The following is a 21456-nucleotide window of genomic DNA, read 5'->3' on the forward strand; positions in this document are numbered from 1 at the left end:
ACCATCCACTCTGGTGAGAGAAATTCATAACCAGGCACTCAGATATACTTCAGTTATCCCCCTGTGGCCTAGGAAAATGAGTGGAGTAACAAGATTTTCTTTGTATTTTTGTTAGAGGCACTGTTAAAAAACAATTTTATTGGTAACTCCCATCTGTAGTTTTCATTTTGACATTTTTAAACATTCAGCTCAACATTAACAGAAAGCTAGTTATAATTTAAGTAAAATGAAATTTATTTAAAAAAATATTTTCAGGAAGCTGCAGAATGGCTAATGAATGCTTCTTGATAAGCTTGTAGTGTTAATTCTATATATGCTCCCTTCTGGGCTTCTGTTTTTGCAAAGACCTGTTTAAATTTAAAAAAAGAAACTCTTAAGCAATAGAACATGTACTATTTATAGTTTTCCATTTCTGCATTAGCAAAGTCCCAGTTTAAAAAGTCTTCCAAGTTTCACAATTTTTTTTTCTGATTATAAAATAAGCGTACTACATGGACCAAAAAATAACATCCAATACAGTTCAAGCCACAGTAATTCTAAATACCAGAAGAATTCTAACATGGTTGCCATGTCTCTTAGCCTGTTTTCAGAAAAAAATTAAAACCTGACATTGTACCCCCTGCTAGGTCAAAATGAAAATCATTCAATTTCAAAAAAAAATCACTTTATTTTCCCCAAAAGCATTTTGCTTTACCTGACCAATCACAGAAAACCAAAATTAGTACCATAGTTTCTCTCTACTCCTCCTAGGGGGTCCATCACTGGTCACTTTTATCCTTAGAACTGCTTTGCGGTGTGGGTAAAATAATATTGGGAGAGAAGCCAGATCCACAAAACCATGTCTAATTCTGAGCATTAGAAGTGATGAAAATTATACAGTGACAGAGAACTCTGTGTAAGGCCATGGTTGGGAGAGGGAGGCAGCTCCAAAGTGCTAATGCAACTAAGACTTAGTAATAATACAGGCACCACCCTCTCCCCTTCTGGACAGGATTGTGACCGCCCTGAAGGACGGGAAGGTACACTGGGAACACGTGCTACCTGCTCCACACTGCCCTGCTCGTCACTTGATCCCCTCAAAGAACAAGGGGGCGGCTGCCCTACTATCTGAACTACTTGGGACTTGAGCGTGCAGCTCCTCCACTCCCATCCCATCTGTTTCTGTTATCCAGGCTGAAGAAATATGGGGCTCTGGTCACTGTTTCAAGATCACAAATGTTTAGTTACTATTAAATATGACCCACTTTAGAATTCTTCCCATCTCAATTAGCACCACACAACAGCCGGGTGAAAAAAGTCCCTTTACCTTAATTAAATGTACTCCCTCAGCAGCCTGCTCCTTGGCCTCCTGAGCCGACGGGCCATCTGGATGGAGCATGTGATACAGCTGGACCAAGCTGGTGGCATCATCCAGTCTAGGGTGAAAGGAATTACTGCTGTCAGTGGGTTTTCTTCATTTGCTTCACGGTTCTATAAAAATGTGTGCCAACTTAAAACTAAATTACACTTCAAACTTTCCTCGGGCCAGACATTTTTTAAGCCTTCAGGTTTTATACTTTCAAAGGCATTTTCAGAATACGGGCCAATTTAGGCTTTACTTCTACTCTGAGGTAGGCAGGCCGGGAATCAGTACAGGGAGTGCCCAATTTATGAAAGTGAATATATTCTAAGTGTGACTATATTCCTTTTGGAAACGGAGCATTACTTCTCATAGAAACAGCATTCTTAATGGTAGATGGCCGCCAGGCCAGCCCACTTCACCAGCAGCTAATAATGTCCTGTTCCTCAAAGGGCAGGAATACTACCTTCCTCCCACATAAGCTGGAGGCTGGTGGTCAGGGGATGCTCAAAGCCACTTCCCTTTAAGTTCATTAGCAGTGAACTTATTGGCAGCTAACAAATTTTCATTAAGACTCTGAATTAGTGGGAAAATGCCTTTACAAGAGGCCTCCTAGGAGTCCAAGGAAAGACTCCCAGGCTACCTTTCTATTCATAAGAACCCACTAGTTAAAAATTAGCATCCTAGTGAAGCCAATCTGAAATTGTGCACCTGAGTCAGAAGGAACGTCAGGTTCTACTTTTGCAATCTAGAATTCAGTCTTCTGGTTTGTACTTACCTTTTCAGAAACCTATAGACAACTTCTATCAGCAAAAAAACCTCTTTAGCCTTCCCCAGTCACTGTCTTCTCACATAGTCAACACTTGCCCACCATTTGTTACCTCAAAGCTGAGGAGGTAACAACCTTTCTAAAATGCTTATGCTTTTGAGGTTATGCTGTGCACACTAGTGAGGTACTGGCTTCCAGTTGGGGGGTAGAGGGATAAAGACAACCTAATTCAGTATTTCTCCCAGCCATCTCATTAATTTTCTCTGCTTTACATCTGAGCTGGTGGATAAAGAGTGGAGTGATCGTGAGAGTAAAGAATTTCTCAAGCCATGGTGACCTTAGAGAAATGCTCTAGGCTTATCCCAAGGCCCATCCACTCCAAGGCCATCCTCTGGGAGAAATGAGAAATCAGAGCTGTTCATATAGTAAAACTTTCCAGGGAAAAAAATTCAAACATGTTCATTACAAATGTATTGCTTGTTATAATCTAACAAAGTCCAATAAACATGGCAACAAAATTCCCCAAATAAAAAATAAAATTCCCTTTAGAGCTTAAGCATGTGGTCCTGTTAGGAGCTTAAATGGGTTTCTATATATATTTAGATTCCATTTAGGGCTTTATTACATTCATGCTAAAGTATAATGCCTGCATCTTACTAAACAAGTTAGCTTAACACCTAGCCATATTTGAAAATAAGAGGAAATAAGTTTCCATGTTCAAACAGATTTTAAAAGAATCTCAACCACAAACCAACAGTGGGACTTAAGTCTGAAATAAATATGAGCCGAATCCCAGTTCTGCCTTGTGTTTCATTCAGTGAGGATGTGCACCCTCTACTGTCCGGTCTGAGATTTGCAGCACGTTGTCCAGGTCATAAACCACACAGGAATGGTTTTACTTAATGTGGAGCAGGAAAGATTACTCAAAACTCCCTCCCAGTATACAAATAAACTGCTTCAAATGTAAAGCTTAAATACGGTAATGAGTATTACTATAATATATATTACTACATTTTGATAAAGAACTTTGATTTTCAGTTACACGTTAATTTTTTACGAAAATGTTACATGTCTTTAAAATAAAAAAATTTCAGAATGATTCCATCTTAAAAACCTTATAAGAAAATTTGTTCACAGGAGATGTCACTGCCAACCGGCCCCCTGCTTATGTGGGATGAGGTTATGTGTCTGCCCTCTGAACTGGGTTACAACACACTTGCTAGTAAAGTAGGCTGGCCTGAAGTCATCAACCATTATGAATGCTGCTTCTATGAGAAATAGTGCTCTGGTTCCAAATATGGGCTGTATTTCTTAAAGAATGCCTGTGGCACCTTCTAGTTCCAAATGCTTTAGGAACTTTATGTGAAGGACTTAGATGAGATTACATGGAGGATACTCTGATCTAAGCTCCTCATAGTCTGAAGGTGGCAGTAATCCCTATAACCCTCTTGTAGCTCAGACTTTTGAGTCAGTCAAGGACTGCCTACTGACCTTACTACAACCATGCTGGTTTCTTTTCCTTGTCATCTTGGCATTTCTAATCCAACTGATAATCAAAAACAACAGTTTCATCACAAGCTGTAAAGTACAGTTTCAGCTAGAACCTGGGAGCACACCAGTTAAAGTACATGCATGTTAAAATACAACAGATATTCCAGGGGCGCCTGGGTGGCTCAGTAAGCATCTGACTTCAGCTCAGGTCACGATCTCACAGTTCGCAGGTTTGAGCCCTGCATCAGGCTCTGTGCTGACAGCTCAGAACCTGGAGCCTGCTTCAGAGTCTGTGTCTCCCTCTCTCTCTGTCCCTCCCCTGCTCGTGCTCTCAAAAACAAACATTAAAAAAAAAATACAACAGATATTCCTTGTTTCATGCAACTTTGGAAAACTAATTTTTTCAACATCTTAAAAGTCTTGCAAAAGCAAGGGACATTAAAAACAGTATTTTCATAAATTAAATGATGACTTTTACTGAAAAGCTCCAGTCCCACCAGAAGACAAGCACCTGTCAGAGTTTATGTCTTTACATTTCCTATTTAATCCCTTTTTGAGTCTCTGGAAAGTTCACTGATCCCCAGGAACTCTGGTGAGGCCCAAGATAAGTTAGTATCCAAGGTATATAATACAGATGCACTACCACGTATCTTTCAAAGAATCTAGCCTTGTTTAAACAACACAAAAGCAGGGGCGCCTAGGGGGCTCAGTTGGTTAAGCGTCCGACTTTGACTCAGGTCATGATCTCATAGTCTGTGAGTTTGAGCCCCGTGTCAGACTCTGTGCTGACAGCCTGGAGCCTAGTGCCTGCTTTGGATTCTGTGTCTCCCCGCACCGCTCCCCCCGCCCCCCCGCCCTGTCTCTCCCACTCTTGTGCTCTGTCTCTCAAAAATAAACATTAAAACAAAAACAAGAACAAAAACCACCAAAGCAAAGACTTGAGAAAACTGGGTTGTGCTGGAAGAACAAACCCATAAACAAATGAGGTAAATGAAAGGTATTTATTATTGGACAATACACTGTCATCAATGGGGAAAAATAGCTTAAATACAGATTTACTATAATAGTTGTGAGAATTTCTTTTACTTACTAAGATTGTACTTACAAATCTCTCTGAATCTGGTCAATCAGTAAACCATCAATCTTTTTCTTATTTACGAAATACCAAGCCATTCCACCGAAGTGTCTTGTTGAGCGTAAAAGGTCGTACTTTCCATGTTTATCTATATCTTCGTAAGTCTGATGATGAATCTATCCACACAAAATGTAATTTTTCAGAAACATGAAAATAAAAAGTGAGGATTACTGGATGCACATTTACTAACATGAGCATTGCCCAAAAGGTATCAGTAAACCAGGTCTACTGATACCCGCCTCCACTATCATTAACCAATAGGTATGGTTTAGACTGGCCCTCCACTGTGGAAGTGTGTGTGGCAGCCAGGAACAAGTTTGCCACACATTTACAGTCAGATCAATTACTTTTCAGCAGCCAAGCACTACTCTCGAAGCACCTACTACATATACTGGAGACCACTAGAAATAATAGACCACCATTATCTTGGTCACTAGGGGAAAAGAAAAGAAATCAAGAATGTTTTTTCACTCCTCCCTTTTTCTCCTATCCCATCAACTGCTCCATTCTTACTAACTAATGTTCCTTCAGTTCTTCCAGATTCATCTTGCATATGATAAATAGGGCATTTCTGTGTTCAAAAGGCTTTCAAAGGCCTTCTGACTAAAGTCCAGATTCTTGAGTCTAGCCTCTGAGGTCAAGTACGGCCCCATTTACTTTTCTAGCTTCATCTTGAACACCTCCCATACACACTGCATGTACAAGCAAACCAGATGACTAGCCATTTGCAAGCACACTGTTTCCTACCTGTTTTTCACACTGTTCCCCCTCCCTGCCTGAAACACCTCTTCTCACTTAACTTCACCATGTTCCCTGCCCTTCTAGAACCCTGGTCAAGACCCCTATGAAGTCTTTCCTGAGAGCACTTTGTAATCTTCTCTTAGCACCTAACATCTTAAACCCAAGGTGATAATTATCTGCATACTTATCTAGCACCCTTCTCCACAGTCAATGCCAGACTGCAGCTCTGACAGAGCACACCCGATCTTAGTTCATGTCCTCGCCTATATTACCCACCACACTATCTCACACATGGAAGGCACTACGTGATTACTTACTGAAATGTAAGACACGCGACATTTTGGCAAATTTTAGCAAATGACTCTGTTCCTGTATGATAAAATGAAAAGAGAACAGGCTTTGCCTATTCAAGTTTGGGTCCTAAACTACCACCTACTAACTGTGAAACTTCCAGCAAGGTACCCAACTCTCCAAACTTAAATTCTCTCATCTGTAAGGGCTGCTGTAAGGATAAAACATCTGGTATACTTCAGGTACTCCATAAATGTTCAGGTATTTCTCTTTCCCTTGAATAAATCTTACTCATAACCATACTTAAGTCCATACTTTAGAAACTATAAAATATACTCACTTTGATATATTCAGCAGAATCTGGCTCAAACTGGGCAACACAGAGATTGAGGACATCAACATGCCGGTCCTGGCTGTACATGGTCTAAAACCACACAGCACAGATGGAATTAGATGAGATAAACATGAAAGCTCAACACCCGTCCTGATGCCATGACAGATGTACTCATCCGCATCTGTGCCCAGTAAGAGGTAGGCAGAGATAATACAGGCTCCACAACTCACACCCACATTCAAATCCCAGCTAAGCCAATTGCAAGACTGATTAACAGTGGTGGAGTCATCATTAGAAACACGTATCTGTCAGGAGTGCTGATTCGAAGGGGCACATGCACCCCAATGTCTGTAACAACACTATCAACAATAGCCAAATTATGGAAGAGCCCGAATGTCCACCGACTGATGAATGGATAAAGAAAACGTGGTATACATACAATGGAATATTACTCAGTGATCAGAAAGAATGAAGTCCTGCCATTTGCAACAATGTGGGTGGAACTTGAGTGCATTATGCTAAGTGAAATAAATCAGAGAAAGACAAGTACGTGATTTCAATTCACATGTGGAATTTAAGAAACAAAACAGATGAACATTAGGGAAGGGAAGCAAAAATAATATAAAAACAGAGAGGGAGACAAACCATAAGGGACTCTTACATACAGAGAACAAACTGAGGGTTGATGGAGGGATGATGGGTGGGAGGATACGCTAAAAAGGTGAGAGGCATTAGGAGAACACTTGCTGGGATGAGCACTGGGTGTTATATGTAAGTTGATGAATCACTAAATTCTATTCCTGAAACCAATACTACACTATATGTTAACGAACTTGGATTTAAATTAGAAAACACACACACACACACACACACACACACACACACACAAAACCCTGCGTATCTGTGCTTATCAAAGCAGAATGCTCTACAGCAGCAGAGCCAATGTTCAACCAAGAAACCATCACCACTGACTCTACGAAAGCACAGTCACCTTACCTTAAGATTTTCTTCCTTGAAAATTACTGGTGTCAAAACCCTACGACCTTCTTTTGGGAAATAAACTTGTATCATCCTGTCCCGTTCTTCCCAAGAGGCTTTCCGTAGCGTGCCACTTGGTTCTCTGACAACAATAAAACGCTCCTGAAATAGAAAACATAATCAAGAATGAGTTTCTGAAGACTTATTTTTAGTTCCAGTGTTCCATTAAGCACCATTATATGAATAATTTGCAATCAAAATATAAAATGCAACTGGGAGACATAAAATGCAATGGTCTATGATTTCAATGATAATGTTAAACCTCGAAGACTTGGCAAGATTTGATACTTCCTTCACTAATCACTGCTCTGCCTCTGACAATCAGAAATCTAAAATGAACGTATTTACTAAGTGCCAACCATGGTCCTAAAGTGAGTTCAATACATAAAACGATTCAACTAAAAAAAACTGATCAGAGATTCATCTAAATCCACTTCAGAGGAAAGAAGTACTATGAGACCTTTCAAACTGTTTCATTTCCCCATTCCAAAGTCTCACTGAAACAGACTTTATTTACTTTGTGATCTACTTCTAAAGTCCCTGGGATAAAAGGAACAAACCCAAGAATGTGGAGTCTTAATTCCTCACCTGTGTAATTCCTTATAGTGACAGGAGACATAAATGTGTCAGAGAGACTGTCTCCCTGCTTCCGGCCTCTTCACTTTTCCAACTACCAAATCCCAGGCCATGAGATGGCTTCCCTCTGAATTCCACCCACTGTGTGTGCCACTCAGTGGGCAATTTATCATGTGCAAGATTCCTGACACTGCTCAGATACTGTTAGAAAACTTAAAATGGGCAGGAGCTATGGATTATAATTCTTCACAATACCCGGTGACTTACAAAGAACTTTGCAGTTCGCAGATACTTGATATACATCTGATTAATGTTTAAATTAACTGACTTTCACCTTTTCAGAGATGTGAGAGTCTCTGAATGTGTTTTGAGGATAATAAAAACTTTCATCAAGTACTGCAAACAGAAAAAAATAGCAGATGCCTAAATAACACAATTATTTCTCAAAAGGACTAAGGTAATTTGAATTCTAAGTTCCTCTCTCAAGTTATAAAATGGTCCCATAAACAGCCTTCAAAGCACTGCAAACGTATAAAAAAGCAGCCCAAAGCAAAAATTTTAATTAAAATGAAACTCTGAGATCCTTGTTCATCAGGTCAGGCATACAGGCAGTTGATGTACACAGATATGGACACTGCTCGAATCATGTCTTCTAACCATAATCATATATGATAAAAAGAGTAACGTGGTGTGGCCCTTCCCCCAACCATAGCGTTACATAGTACTCTAGTGCATTTTTTGGGCTAAATTATAAATCGCTCTTGTTTCACTCTTAATTGAAAAGGCTCAAACACAGTTCCCTTTTGGAACTGGTCATCAAGGGAAGAGGAGCTAGAGAATAAAAACCACAATAGAAGAAGCAGTGGTATCTGAGAATTATCTGGGGAAACCTGTCACTCTTGCTGCAAATTCTGAAGAGCGAATATCCTTTGGGCAGTCTGGGTTTTTCTGGCATCCTCAAGAATTTACAGGAAAGAAAAACGTTTCAGCTTAGGAAGTCAGTCTAACTTGGGCAGAAAGAATCCCCTTCTGCCACTGCCTTGAAGATTTCTGCCTATTTGTGGCTTAGGGGTGGGTTTCTGTCTGTAAACCCCTCGTTCTGTCTCAGCACACCTTTCTCTGCAGTCAATCTGGAATATACTGTGTCCATAATCTGTAGGGAAATGGTAACATGATGATGTGGGACTGGTCTGCATTTCTCTTCTTCCTTATGCTGGGCTGGATCTTCCGGAAGGGTCTCACCCAGTCACAGGAGTTCTGGTTTGGAAGATTCAGAGACAGATGGGTCACAGTGATGTCGACCCTCGTTCCTCAGGTCCAACCGCACATATTTCAAATAAAGATCATTTTGCAGTTAGATATATACTCACCCGGTGTGGTATGCTATACGATATATCAGTAAACACATATTTGGCTGTTTCCGTTCCTTCCAAAATTTTATCTTCAGCTAACACGTCATTTATTGGCGCTCGTTCTTCCAGAACCGGTGGCATTTTTAATCGTACTTTAGCTGCCTCAACTGCCTTTCTTGTAGCCTAATGAAATAACACATTTCTTAAGGAAAGCTACAACGTTACAGACAAGAAGGATCATCTGACAAAAGCAGATACTGATATAAAATGCCAAGGACTGCGAAGAGAAGAAGCTGTAGCCACGATCCAGTGAGTGAAAAGGCCCCTGCACCCTGGCTTTTGCCTCTCCGCTGTGGCTGAGAGCACCACCTACAGACTCAACCATTCTCGACACAGCAAAAGATCCTCGGAGACCGAGCTGGGCCACAAAAGCTGCTTAAAATTAAAGAAAGGATTTCATTTATTGTGTACATACTATGTACCATATATTGTTTACATACTCTGAAAATATTTGGCTCATTTAATGCCCACAACTACCTTATGAGCTAGCTGACACTGTTATTCCATGGAAGAGAAAATAAAGGCACACAAATGTTAAGTAAATTGCTAAGAAGTTGCAACACTGGGACTTGAACCCTGGCAACTCAACTCCAAATCCCACGCTCTTAACCAGTGACCACAGTGCTCCATGTCACACAGTTAGCAATGATTACCTCTGAGAAGTTCAAAGGGGACCTTTTACTCATGTGATATACTATTGGATATCTGAATGTTTTGCTCTGACTGTAATGGGCAATAATGCTTCACATATTCACACATGAAAGCATTTTCCACAAAGCACTCAATACGCATGACTCCAGGAGGACCCTGGTAGCTTACAGTAGGATGTGCTTCAGCAGGATCTCATAATCCCACGAAAGCATCAGCTTCAAAGCAGCTCACAGCAGAGGCTTCTAAGGAAAGAAGCTGAAGCAGGCAGGACAAAGAAAAGACACTCGAGCAGGTTTGGGAGCACAGGAGGAGCTCTGCTTGGACACGCAGGCCTGACCCATGTGCCCCCATCTGTCTAATTTCAGCCATGCTCCCTGCTCCTATCTCCCTGCCTGATCCCATTTCTCTTCTCAGTCTGTGCCTGGAACTCCCATCATGAGCATCTATTGGAAGAGCAGCTCTCAGCATCCAGGGGGCCTCTGGAAATCTAATTTAACCCTTGAAAGAAAAGTATCCTGCCCATATGTCTGCATTCACGTACTTCTTCCAACTGTGCCTGGGTCATCAGCTTATAGGTTGGTGGCTTCAGTTCTTGTACAGCTGGTTTAAAAATCTTCTGCAGATTCAAGCCTGTCATCTTGATGAGTATGTTTTGGACTTCCTCATCCATAAATGTAGGTTTCTTGATCTCTGAGCTACCAGATTCTGTTAAAATGGATTGTAGTAAATAAGAAGATGGTAAAAATGACAAGCCAACGAGACCTCAAAACAGAAAAGTTAACAATAGAAATGATGAACAAAATGTCTACCTCAGTATGCATAATGTTAATCCCTATGAAATCCATTCATCCATTCCTTGATAAAATTTACTGACCACTTACAATGATTAAGAATACTGGAAAAAGACACTCAATCTAGTGGAAAAGCAACATAAAAAACTAATTAATCTGGGGCACCTGGCTGGCTCAGTCAGTAGAGCATGCAACTCTTGATCTCGGAGTTGTGAGTTCGATCCCCATGTTGCATGTGGAGATTACTTAAAAGTAAAATTTTTAAACTAAGTAATGTAATAATGTTAATCATAATAACTTACAGAGTTGTCTCCTATACGTCAGGCATTACACATATTTTCAGGAATGTTTACAACAACCCACAAAACAGGTATTGATATCTCAATTTTATAAATGAGGACACTGGAGCCTCCTTAAAGACAACTAGCTATTAAGTGACAGAGTCAGGATTTAAACCAAAGTTTGTTTCTAGAGCCTAGATCAGCTCTAGTCTCTGAGGGTGGCCCCCAGTGCAAGTGCCATATACATACTCTTGGAGCAGAGAGGGACACGGCAGGGTCAAAGAAGGCTTCCCAAGGGCCTGAACAGCACAGAATAAAGGGAGAGAAATTCCAAGCTAAGGGGCTGCAACTAGGAAACACAGGCTTGGATTACAACGTGGGACTGAAAAGGCCAAGCGGGTGTCATGGAAGAGGCTTGGACAGGAGAGGAGACCAGATATCATCTCTGCCTTAAGCAGTTTGCCTATCCATTTGCCTAACTTCCCCTGTTCCATTTCCATTAGGAAAAAAAAAAGAAAGAAAAAAAAAAGAGAGGAAATAAGTACCATTCCTTCCCAGCCACCTCTTCCTCTGCTAGTCCTGTAAATGCTGATTCCCCTAAAAATCCTTCTCTTCTCCCTTCCTATATTCTCCCTGAATGATATCCTAGCAATATAACTTTAATTACTTCTTTTTTTTTTTCAAGTTTTTTATATTTATTTTTGAGAGAGAGAGAGAGCATGAATGGGGGAGGGTCAGAGAGAGAGGGAGACACAGAATCTGAAGCAGGCCCCAGGCTCTGAGCTGTCAGCACAGAGCCCGATGCGAGGCTCAAACTCACAGACCGTGAGATCATGACCTGAGCTGAAGTTAGATGCTCAACCAACTGAGCCACCCAGGCGCTCCAACTTTAATTACTTCTATATGCTGGTGACTCTAAAATCTGAATCTTCAGTTAAGATCATCCTCCAACCACCTAACCCATGGACATCTCACTTGCACTCCAGTACTGCCAAAGCAGAACCCATCAACTTTCTCCCGTCTTAAACCTGCTTTTCCTATTGCTCCTTATCTTAGCAGCATCCATAGGTCATGTGGGCCTGAAATCTCACAGTCATTCCTGACTTCTTTACTCTCCACATCTAGCCAAAGAGCAGTAGTAACAGCAACAGCAATAACAAATAACATTTGTTAGGTGCTTACTATATACCAGTACTTACTGAGCTAAAAATGTTACGTATTCAGCACATTTAATCTTCACAACCCCAGCAATACCATAATTATCCCCATTTTACAAAAAAAGCACACTAACACAGAACATACTGCCTGTTATACCTCATAAATCTCTCTAATCCTCCATTTCCCACTGCCACTACTCTGATCAAGGCCATCCTCATCTCTTGCCTTTGCTTCCTAACCAGTCTCCCTGACTCCAAGAATGACTCAGACTCCATTCTGACACCACTGTAGACCATTGTTCACAGAACAACCAGAGTAATCTCATAAAAACGCAGTCAAAACAACAGGAAAGATTAACGAAACTAAGAGCTGGTTATTTGAAAAGGTAGGAAAATTCACAAACCTTTAGCTACACTAAGCAAGGAAAAAAAAGAAAGGACCCAAATCAACAAAATTATAAATGAAAAAGGAGACACTACAACTCATACTACAGAAATACAAAGGATCCTAAAAGGCTAATGTGAACAATTACATGGCAAAAAACTGGACAACCTAAAAGAAATGGAAAAATTCTTAAAAACATATGCCCCACCAAGACTGAGAAAGAAAGAGAAAATCTGAACACACCAATTACTACTAAGGAGGTTCAATCAGCAATAATAAATGTCCCAACAAAGAAAAGGCCAGTACCAGATGGCATCACAAGTGAATTTTACCAAACATTCAAAGAAGAATTACTGCCAATCCCTCTTAAACTCCTCCAAAAAACTGAATAGGAGGGAACACTCCCAAACTCATTTTACGAAGCCAGCACTATCCTGATACCAAAGCCAGACTCTACAGCCATACCACCCTGAACACACCCAATCTGGTCTGATATCAAAGCTAGAAAAGGACTCTACCAAAAACTACAGGCCAATATTCCTGATAACTATTGATGTAAAATTTCTCAATAAAATACTTGCAAACCAAATTCAGCAGCACATTAAAAAGATCATTCACCATGATTAAGTGGAATTTATCCCTGGGATGCAAGGATGGTTTGACATACACAAATCAATGCGACATCACGCTAACAGAATGACAGAAAAATCATATAATCGTTTCAACAGATGCAGAAAAAGCATTTGACAAATTTCAACATTGGTTCATGATAAAAGCTCTTAACAAATTAGGTAGGGAAGGAACATACCTTAACATAATAAAGGCTATATATATGCTAAACCCACAGTTACCATGAAAGACTGAAAGCCTTTCCTCTAAGTTCAGGAATAAGACAAGGATGTCTCCTATTCAACATAATGCTTCAAGTCCTAGACAATCAATTAGGCAAGAAAAAGAAAAGGTTCTCACAATTGGAAAAGAACAAGTAAAACTGTATCCAATTGCAGACAATAGGATTTTGTATGTAGAAAATCCTAAAAACTCCACCAAAAAAAAAAAAAACCAAAAACTATTAGATCTAATCAGCAAATTCAGTAAAGTTGCAGGATACAAAATTAACATTTAAAAATCAGTAGCATTTCTATACTAACAGCAAGTTATGTGAAAAAGAAAGAAAGCAATCCCATCACAACAGTATCAAAAACAATAAAATACTTAGGAATAAATTTAGCCAAGGAGGCGAAAGATCTCTGTATTGAAAACTAAAACACAATGATGAAAGAAATCAAAGAGGAGGAATGCAGGGAAGATGGTGGAGTGGCAGGATCCTGAGCTCACCTCACCCCAAGGATGCACAGAGGCAACAACTACATGTATGGCAACTAACCCTGAAAATGACCTGAAGCCTGGCAGAACAGATCTCCCACAGCTGGTTGCAGAAATAAGGCCACATCAAAAAGGGTAGGATGGGTGGAAACACAGTCAGTAATCAAACCCCTGGGTCAACTAACCAAAAACAAGAAGGATATCACAAGCACAGAGGAGCAAGAAGATCAGACTCCCAGACTGGACTCCTTCCCAGACCCACACTGGGAAAAGGAGTCCCCACAAGGTCTGGCTTTGAAAATGAGTGGTGCTGATTTTAAACTCTGAGACAGCCAGAGGTTAAAAAACCTGAGACCCAGCATGCTAAGTAACTCACTGCAGACACAGCACAAAAGCAGCAGTTGGAAAAGCACCTGGGGCATATGTGAAAGATATGTATGGACGAAGCTGAGGACGTGTGCCAGAAAGACAGGAATCTTCAGGAAACTTCCCTGGGAACAAAGTGATGGTGGTGCCATTTTTCTTGCCCTCCCCAAGCCTAAACGGCCAGACTCTTGACAGAGCCTGTTCTAACACACTCTTCATCTACCTTGCTACCAGCATGTGCCTTGCCTCAGTGTTGCCCCGTGGACCTGTCCCACCCAACCCACCTGCCTTGGTAGGCACCCCTCCAAAGCAATTCCTGCCAAGGGGAGTGGGGGAGATAGTCCCACACACCAGCATGTGTTCAATTCCTGCCAGCCAGGCCTCTTACTGCCTGCATGGGGAACAAACCCTGCCCCCTTCAGCTGTCGCAACGACTAACTGGAAACAACCAGGCTACCTACCAGCAAGCCCATGGCAGCCGCAGCCAGGCCTTTCAACAGGACAGTACACTGCCCACTGTGCCTGCAGCAAATGAAGCAGGACATGGAGCCCACTGAGCTAAGGGCCAGCCCAACCCATCAGGATGCCCACAGAAATTGTGGCCTAGCCACAAAATGAGGACACACACAGTCCACACAGGGGACACCCCTGGAGCATGTGGTCTGGTGACAAGAAGGGATTGTGCTACAGGGCACCACAGGACCTCTTCTACACAAGGACACTACTTTAGAGATCAGGAGACATATCTACCTGATATACAGAAACAGATACAGAGAGTGAGAAAAAAATGAGGAGACTGAAGAATATGTCCACAAGGAAAGAACAAGACAAAAATTACAGAAAAAGAACTAAACAAAATAGAGATAAGGAATATGCCTAATAAAAAGATCAAAGTAACAATTATAAAGATACTCAACTAGACTTGAGAGAGAGGAATAGATGAATTCACAACTTCAACAAAGAGATAGAAAATATAAAAAATAATCAATGAGAGTTGAAGAATACAATAACTGAAAGAACAAATACACGAGAGGGAATCAACAGCAGATTACAGAATGCAGAAAAATGGATCAGTGATCTGGAAGACAGTGTAATGGAAAACAACCAACCTAAATAGCAAAAAGAAAAAAATAACAAAAAGTAAGAATAGGTTAAAGGACCTCTATAACATCATGAAGCACAGTAACATAGTACTATAGGGATCTCAGAAGAAAAAGAGAGAAAGGGGCAGAAAACTTATTTAAAGAAGTAATCACTGAAAATCTCCCTAATCTGGGAACACATTCAGGTTCAGAAAACACAAAAATTCCCAAACATGATGAACCGAAAAAAGTCCACACCATGACATATAATTAAAATGACAGAACTTGCAATAAAGAGAGAATATTAAAAGCAGCAAGAGCAAACAATAACACACAAGGGAACTCCCATAATGCTATCACCTAATTTTTCAGCAAATAATCTGAAGGTCAGAAAGGAATGGCAGGACATATTCAAAGTGCTGAAAGGAAAAAATTTACAACCAAGAATGCTCTACCCAGCAAAATTATCTATCACTCAGAATTGGAGAGATCAAGAGTTACCCAGATGAACAAAAATTAAAGTTCATCACCACTAAATCATCTTTACAAGAAGTGTTAAAGAGAATCCTTTAAGTGGTTAAAAAAAAAAGACAATAACTACAATTCAGAAAATTGTGAAAGGAAAAAATTTCACTGGTAAGAGCAAACATATAGTAAAGTAGGACATTAATCACTTATAAAGCCACTATGGAAGTTAAAACACAAAAGCAGTAAAACCACCTATATCTACAAAAATTAAAAGAAATATTAGGGATATACAAAATAAAAAGATGTAAAATATGACATCATACATATATAAAACATGGAGGAAAAATGTAAAACATAGTACTTTCAGAATGTGTTCAAACTTAAGCAACCATCACCTTAATAATAGGGACTGCTATACATATATGATGTTATATATACACCCCTGGTAACCACAAATCAAGAACCTGTAATATACACACACAAAAAAAAAGGGGGAAAAAGCGAAACATGACAGTAAAGAAAGCCACAAAACAACAAGAAAGCAAAAGAAGGGAACAGAGAAGAGCTAAAAAAAAAAAAAACCACCAGAAAACAATTACTAAAATGGCAATAAGTACAATACCTATCAATAATTACTTTACATGTAAATGGAGGTAAATGCTCCAAACAAAAGATACAGGGTGCAGATGGATTTAAAAAAAAAAAAAAAAAAAAAAAAAAGACCCATCTATGCGCTGCCTACAAGAGACTCACTGCAGAACTCAAGATACACAGAGACTGAAAGTGAAATGATGGGAAAAGATATTCCATGCAAATGGAAGAAAAAAAAATAGTAATATTTACATCAGACAAAATAGACTTCAAAACTAAGACTGTAGCAAGAAACAAGGAATTACATAATGATAAAGGGATCACTCCAATAAGAAGATATAATAATTGTAAATATCTATGCACCCAACATTGAGGCACTTAAATACATAAAGTAAATATTAATAGACATACAGAGAGAAACTAACAATAATAAAATAATAGCAAGGCACTTTAACACCACTTTTACATCAATGGATGGAACACCCAGTAAGAAAATCAGTAAGAAAACAATGTTCTTGAATGACACTTTAGACCAGATGAACTTAGCACATGTATACATAATATTCTATCCAAAAACAACAGAATACACATTATTTTCAAGCGCACATGGTACATTCTCCAGGTTAAATCACATGTTAAGACTACAAAACAAGTCTCAATAAATTTAAGACTGAATCATATCATGCACCTTTCCCAACCATAACAGTATAAAACTAGAAATCAACTAAAAGAAAAAAAATGAAAAAAAAAAAACAAAACAAAAAAACACGAACACATGGAGGCTAAGCAACATGCTCCTGAACAACCAATGGGTCAACAAAGAAATCAAAAAGAAAGATATGGAGACAAATGAAAATAGTAACACAACAGCCGCAAATCTTTGGAGCACAACAAAAGCAGTCCTAAGACGGGAATTTATAGGAATACAGTCCTACCAAAGAAACAAGAAAAATATCAAATAAACAATCTAACTTCTACCTGAAGGAAACTAGAAAAAGAACAAGGCCAACATTAGAAGGAATAAAATAAAAAAATTTAGAGCAGAAATAAATGAAACAGAATAAAAAATAGAAAAGACCACTGAAACCAAGAGCTGGTTCACTGAAAAGATAAGCAAAATTGATAAACTTATAGCTAGACTCATCAAGAAAAATAAAAAGGACCCAAATCAGAATTAAAAGAGAAGTAACAACCAGCACCACAATACAAAGGATTATAAGAGACTACTACGAAAAATTACATGACAACCTAGTAGAAATGGGTAAGTTTCCAGAAGTATAACAATCTTCCAAAACTGAAGCAGGAAAAAATAGAAAATGTGAACAGACCCCTTACAAGTGATAAAGTTAAGCCACAATTTAAAAACAACAAAGTCCAGACCAGATGGATTCACAGGTGAATTCCACCCAACTTGTAAAGAAGAGTTAGTACCCATTCTCCTCAAACTATTCCAAAATAATAGGGGCACCTGGGTGGCTCAGTGGGTTAAGCATCCGACTTGATCTCAGCTCAGATCTTGATTTTAGGGTCATGAGTTCAAGCCCTACATTAGGCTCTACACTACATATATAACCTACTTTAAGGAAAAAAAAAAGTAGAAGAGGAAAGAAAGCTTCCAAATACATTCTGTGAGGTCAGCACTACCCTAATACCAAAACCAGAAAGAAAAGAAATACAACCACAGGCCAATATCCCTGGTGAACCCACATTTATGTCGTCAATTAATCTACCACAAAGGAGGCAAGAATATACAATTGAGAAAAAAACAGTCTCTTCCATAAATGATACTGGGAAAACTGGATATCTACATGCAAAAGAATGAAAGTTGAGTCACTTTCTTACACCATACACAAAAATAAACTAAAAATGGATTAAAGGCATAACTCCTACAAAAAAAAAAAAAAAAAAGAAAGAGGGGCGCCTGGGTGGCTCAGTCGGTTGAGCGTCCGACTTCAGCTCAGGTCATGATCTCGTGGTTTGTGAGTTCCAGCCCCGCGTCAGGCTCCGTGCTGACAGTTCAGAGCCTGGAGCCTGCTTTGGATTCTGTGTCTACGTCTCTATCTCTCTGCCCCTCCCCCTGCTCATACTCTGTCTCTCTCTCTCTCTCTCTCTCTCTCAAAAATGAATAAACTTAAAAAAAATTAAAAAAAAAAAAAAGAAAGGCAGTAATTCCTCTGACATCAGCCATGGCAACATTTGTCTAGATAGAACTCTTCAGGAAAGGGAAACAAAAGCAAACAAACTACTGGAACTTCATCAAAATAAAAAGCTTTTGCACAGCAAAGAAAACCACCAACAAATGAAAAGGCAGCCTACTAAATGGGAGAATGCAAATGATAAATCAGATAAGGGATTAATATCCAAAATATATAAAGAAGGTAATACAACTCAACACCAAAAAAGCAAATAATCTGATTAAAAATGGGCCAAAGACCTGAACAGACATCTTTCCAAAAAAGACATACAGATAGCCAACAGACACTTGAGAAGATGCTCAATATCCCTAATCATCAGGGAAATGCCAATCAAAACCACATTGAGATAATACCTTACACCTGTCATAATGACTAGACTCAAAAAGACAAGCAACAAATGTTGGCAAGGATGCGAAGGAAAAGGAACTCTAGCGCAATGCTGATGGGAATGTAAACTGGTGCAGCCACTGTGAAAACAAGTATGGAGGTTCCTGAAAAAACTAAAAATAGAAATACCATATGACCCAGTTAATTCCACTATACTGGTTATTTATCAAAAAAAGCCAAAACACTAATTTGAAAAGATATATGTGCCCCTATGTTCAAAGCAGCATTATTTACAACAGCTACAATATGGAGACAACTAAGTATCCATCAATGGATAATAAAGTTGTGGGGTGTGTGTGTATGTGTGTGTGTATGTGTGTGTGTGTGTGCATGCACACGCGTGTAAAAGAATATTATTTGACCACAAAAAAGGAGGAAATCATGCCATTGGGGACAACATGGATGGATTGTGAAGGCATTATGCCAAGTGAAGTAAGTCGAGCAGAGAAAGACAAATACTGTATGATCTCAACTACACGTGGAATCTTAAAACAAACAAAAACTCACAGAAAAAGAGATCGGGGGTGCCTGGGTGGCTAGGTCAGTTAAGCGTCTGACCCTTGATTTCAGCTCAGGTCATGATCTCATGATTTGTGGGACCAAGACCCACATCTGGCTCTGCGCTGACAGCACAGAGCCTGCTTGAGATTCTCTCCCACTCATGAGTTGTCTCTCTCTCTCTCTCAAAATAAATATTTAAAAGGAAAAAAGAAAATGAGATCAGACTTGTGGTCTTATGGTTACCAGATGAAGGGGTAGGAGGAGGGGGAATTGGAAGAAGGTGGTCAAAGGAAACAAACTTCTAGCCAAAAGATAAATAAGAATTAGGGATGCAATGTACAGCATGATAAAAACTGTTAACACTGCTGAAAAGCATGTATGAAGGTTGTTAAGAAAGTAAATCCTAAGAGTTCTTACCACAGGGGAAAAAATGTTTTTTGCTTTTCTTTGTATCTACAGGGGAGAAAATATGTAAACTAATCTTGCTGTAGTAATAATTCATGACATATGAATTTCACAACATATTATCACTGTGTTGTACACCTTAAACTTATACAATGCTGTATGTTAATTGTATCTCAATAAAACAAAAAAATTTTAAATATGATCAAGATCATGCATGCTTGAAACTCACCAATGACTTCCAATATCATTTAGAAAAAAAAAAAACTAAGGCAGTCTGCTTTCTCACTGCATCCCCCACTAAACAACGTGCTCCCCCAAAGGCCAGAACCCTGTCTTATACTCATCTCTAACACCCAGGTCACTTAAAGCACCTGGCAGACAATATGTGCTCAGCACTATTCTCTCAGACCGTCTCACCCATTCCCCCAGCTTGAGTTACCACTTTCACCAGATGTTTCTCACTTCAGATATGACTGCGTATTAGATACCTACACTAGAATTTCAAAAGCACCTCAAATTTAACGTGTGCAAACAGACGTTTAGTTCTGCCTTCCTTCCAAGCTCATCTCATTTACTCCTGCCTCTTCTTCCCTCACCTCCCTACCTGTTCCTACAATTTCTCTGTCTTGGTATAAATGGGGTTATTCTCCACTCAACTGTGCAAGCCAGAAACCTGAGAAGCAACACTGATTTCTCCTTTTAAACTTAGAGCCAAAGCCATAACCAACCCTTATCAATCCTACCTAAAACATGGGTTTCCAAACTACCTGTATTTCAGTCTCATTTCTGGACTTTTGCTTATGCTGTTTCCTCTGCCTGAAATGCTTCCTGTTTTCTCCCCATAGCGTGGTTAGCCAGGTCTCAGCGTTCGTCATCATCTCCAGGAACTCTTCCCTGCCCCTTCCAACCTAGTTTGAGCGCTACTCTTATGTGCGATCCCCTATCCACAGCCTGGGTCACACTACACTGCCACCTCCCCCTTGGGCCACGAGTTCCCTCAAAGTTTAGTTGGCCGTTTCCCCAAACGTAGCTGTGCTTTGCAAGGAACCGAACTCAGGCACTGTTAGTTAAGCGAGTGAAGAATTACAAAGGTGGGCGATAACAGACCCTTCAGGTACAAGGTACAGAAGGAAGCCGGCTGGGTCTAAGGGAGCACCGCTAGAGGAGCCGGAGACTGGGATGAGGGGGTGGGGCCCGCGTGGTTCTCGCCAGCCAGAAGGACGCTCTGGGTCTCCCAGGAAAACGCGCCAGCGGACACCTGACAGGTCACTTACCCGCCTCAGAGGCAAGCCGACGGCATGGCAACCCCGCCCCGCAGGGCCTGGGCAGCGGCTGGAGCAGGGTGCCGAGATGGAGCCGAGTTCGGGCCGGGAAAGAGACCCGCTCGGTGTTCCGAGAACCTGTCAGCAGGCCCCACAGCAACACAGACGATCTGAGGGTCGCCATGATTATCCGGGGCCATCTGCGCCGGAAGTGGCTGTGAGACATTTCGGGTCTCGCGCGCTTCGCGCGGCATTCTGGGAAATGTAGTCTGGTTGCGGGAGGTGGGAGGCAAGGCTGCGCAGCTTTACGATTTTCTTGTAACCCGCTTCTTACCACGTAGAAAATGTTCGTGTCCTGTGTATGCATACAGCCAAAGGTAAAAGGTACAACATCTGCCTTATATATTTTTTCCTGGACCTTTCCTTCGGTTTCCATGGCTCTAACCGATTTCCATTGTCTGCCCAAACCTTTTCTCCCTGCC

At 40.3% G+C, this 21456-nt stretch overlaps 1 protein-coding gene across 1 annotated transcript; it reads right to left on the reverse strand.

Moving 5' to 3' along the window:
- Positions 1–210: 210 nt before the first annotated feature.
- MRPS22 (mitochondrial ribosomal protein S22) lies at positions 211–21185 on the reverse strand. The gene is made up of 8 exons (XM_049628741.1): positions 20987–21185; positions 10319–10482; positions 9085–9249; positions 7097–7240; positions 6107–6190; positions 4705–4850; positions 1307–1415; positions 211–347 (listed from the first exon to the last, which is right to left on the reverse strand). Exons 1-8 carry the CDS (start codon positions 21156–21158, stop codon positions 252–254), a joined length of 1080 nt encoding a protein of 359 aa, XP_049484698.1. The 5' UTR covers positions 21159–21185; the 3' UTR covers positions 211–251.
- Positions 21186–21456: the final 271 nt, after the last annotated feature.

Source organism: Panthera uncia, chromosome C2 (genome assembly GCF_023721935.1).
Source record: "Panthera uncia isolate 11264 chromosome C2, Puncia_PCG_1.0, whole genome shotgun sequence".
NCBI lineage: Eukaryota > Metazoa > Chordata > Mammalia > Carnivora > Felidae > Panthera > Panthera uncia.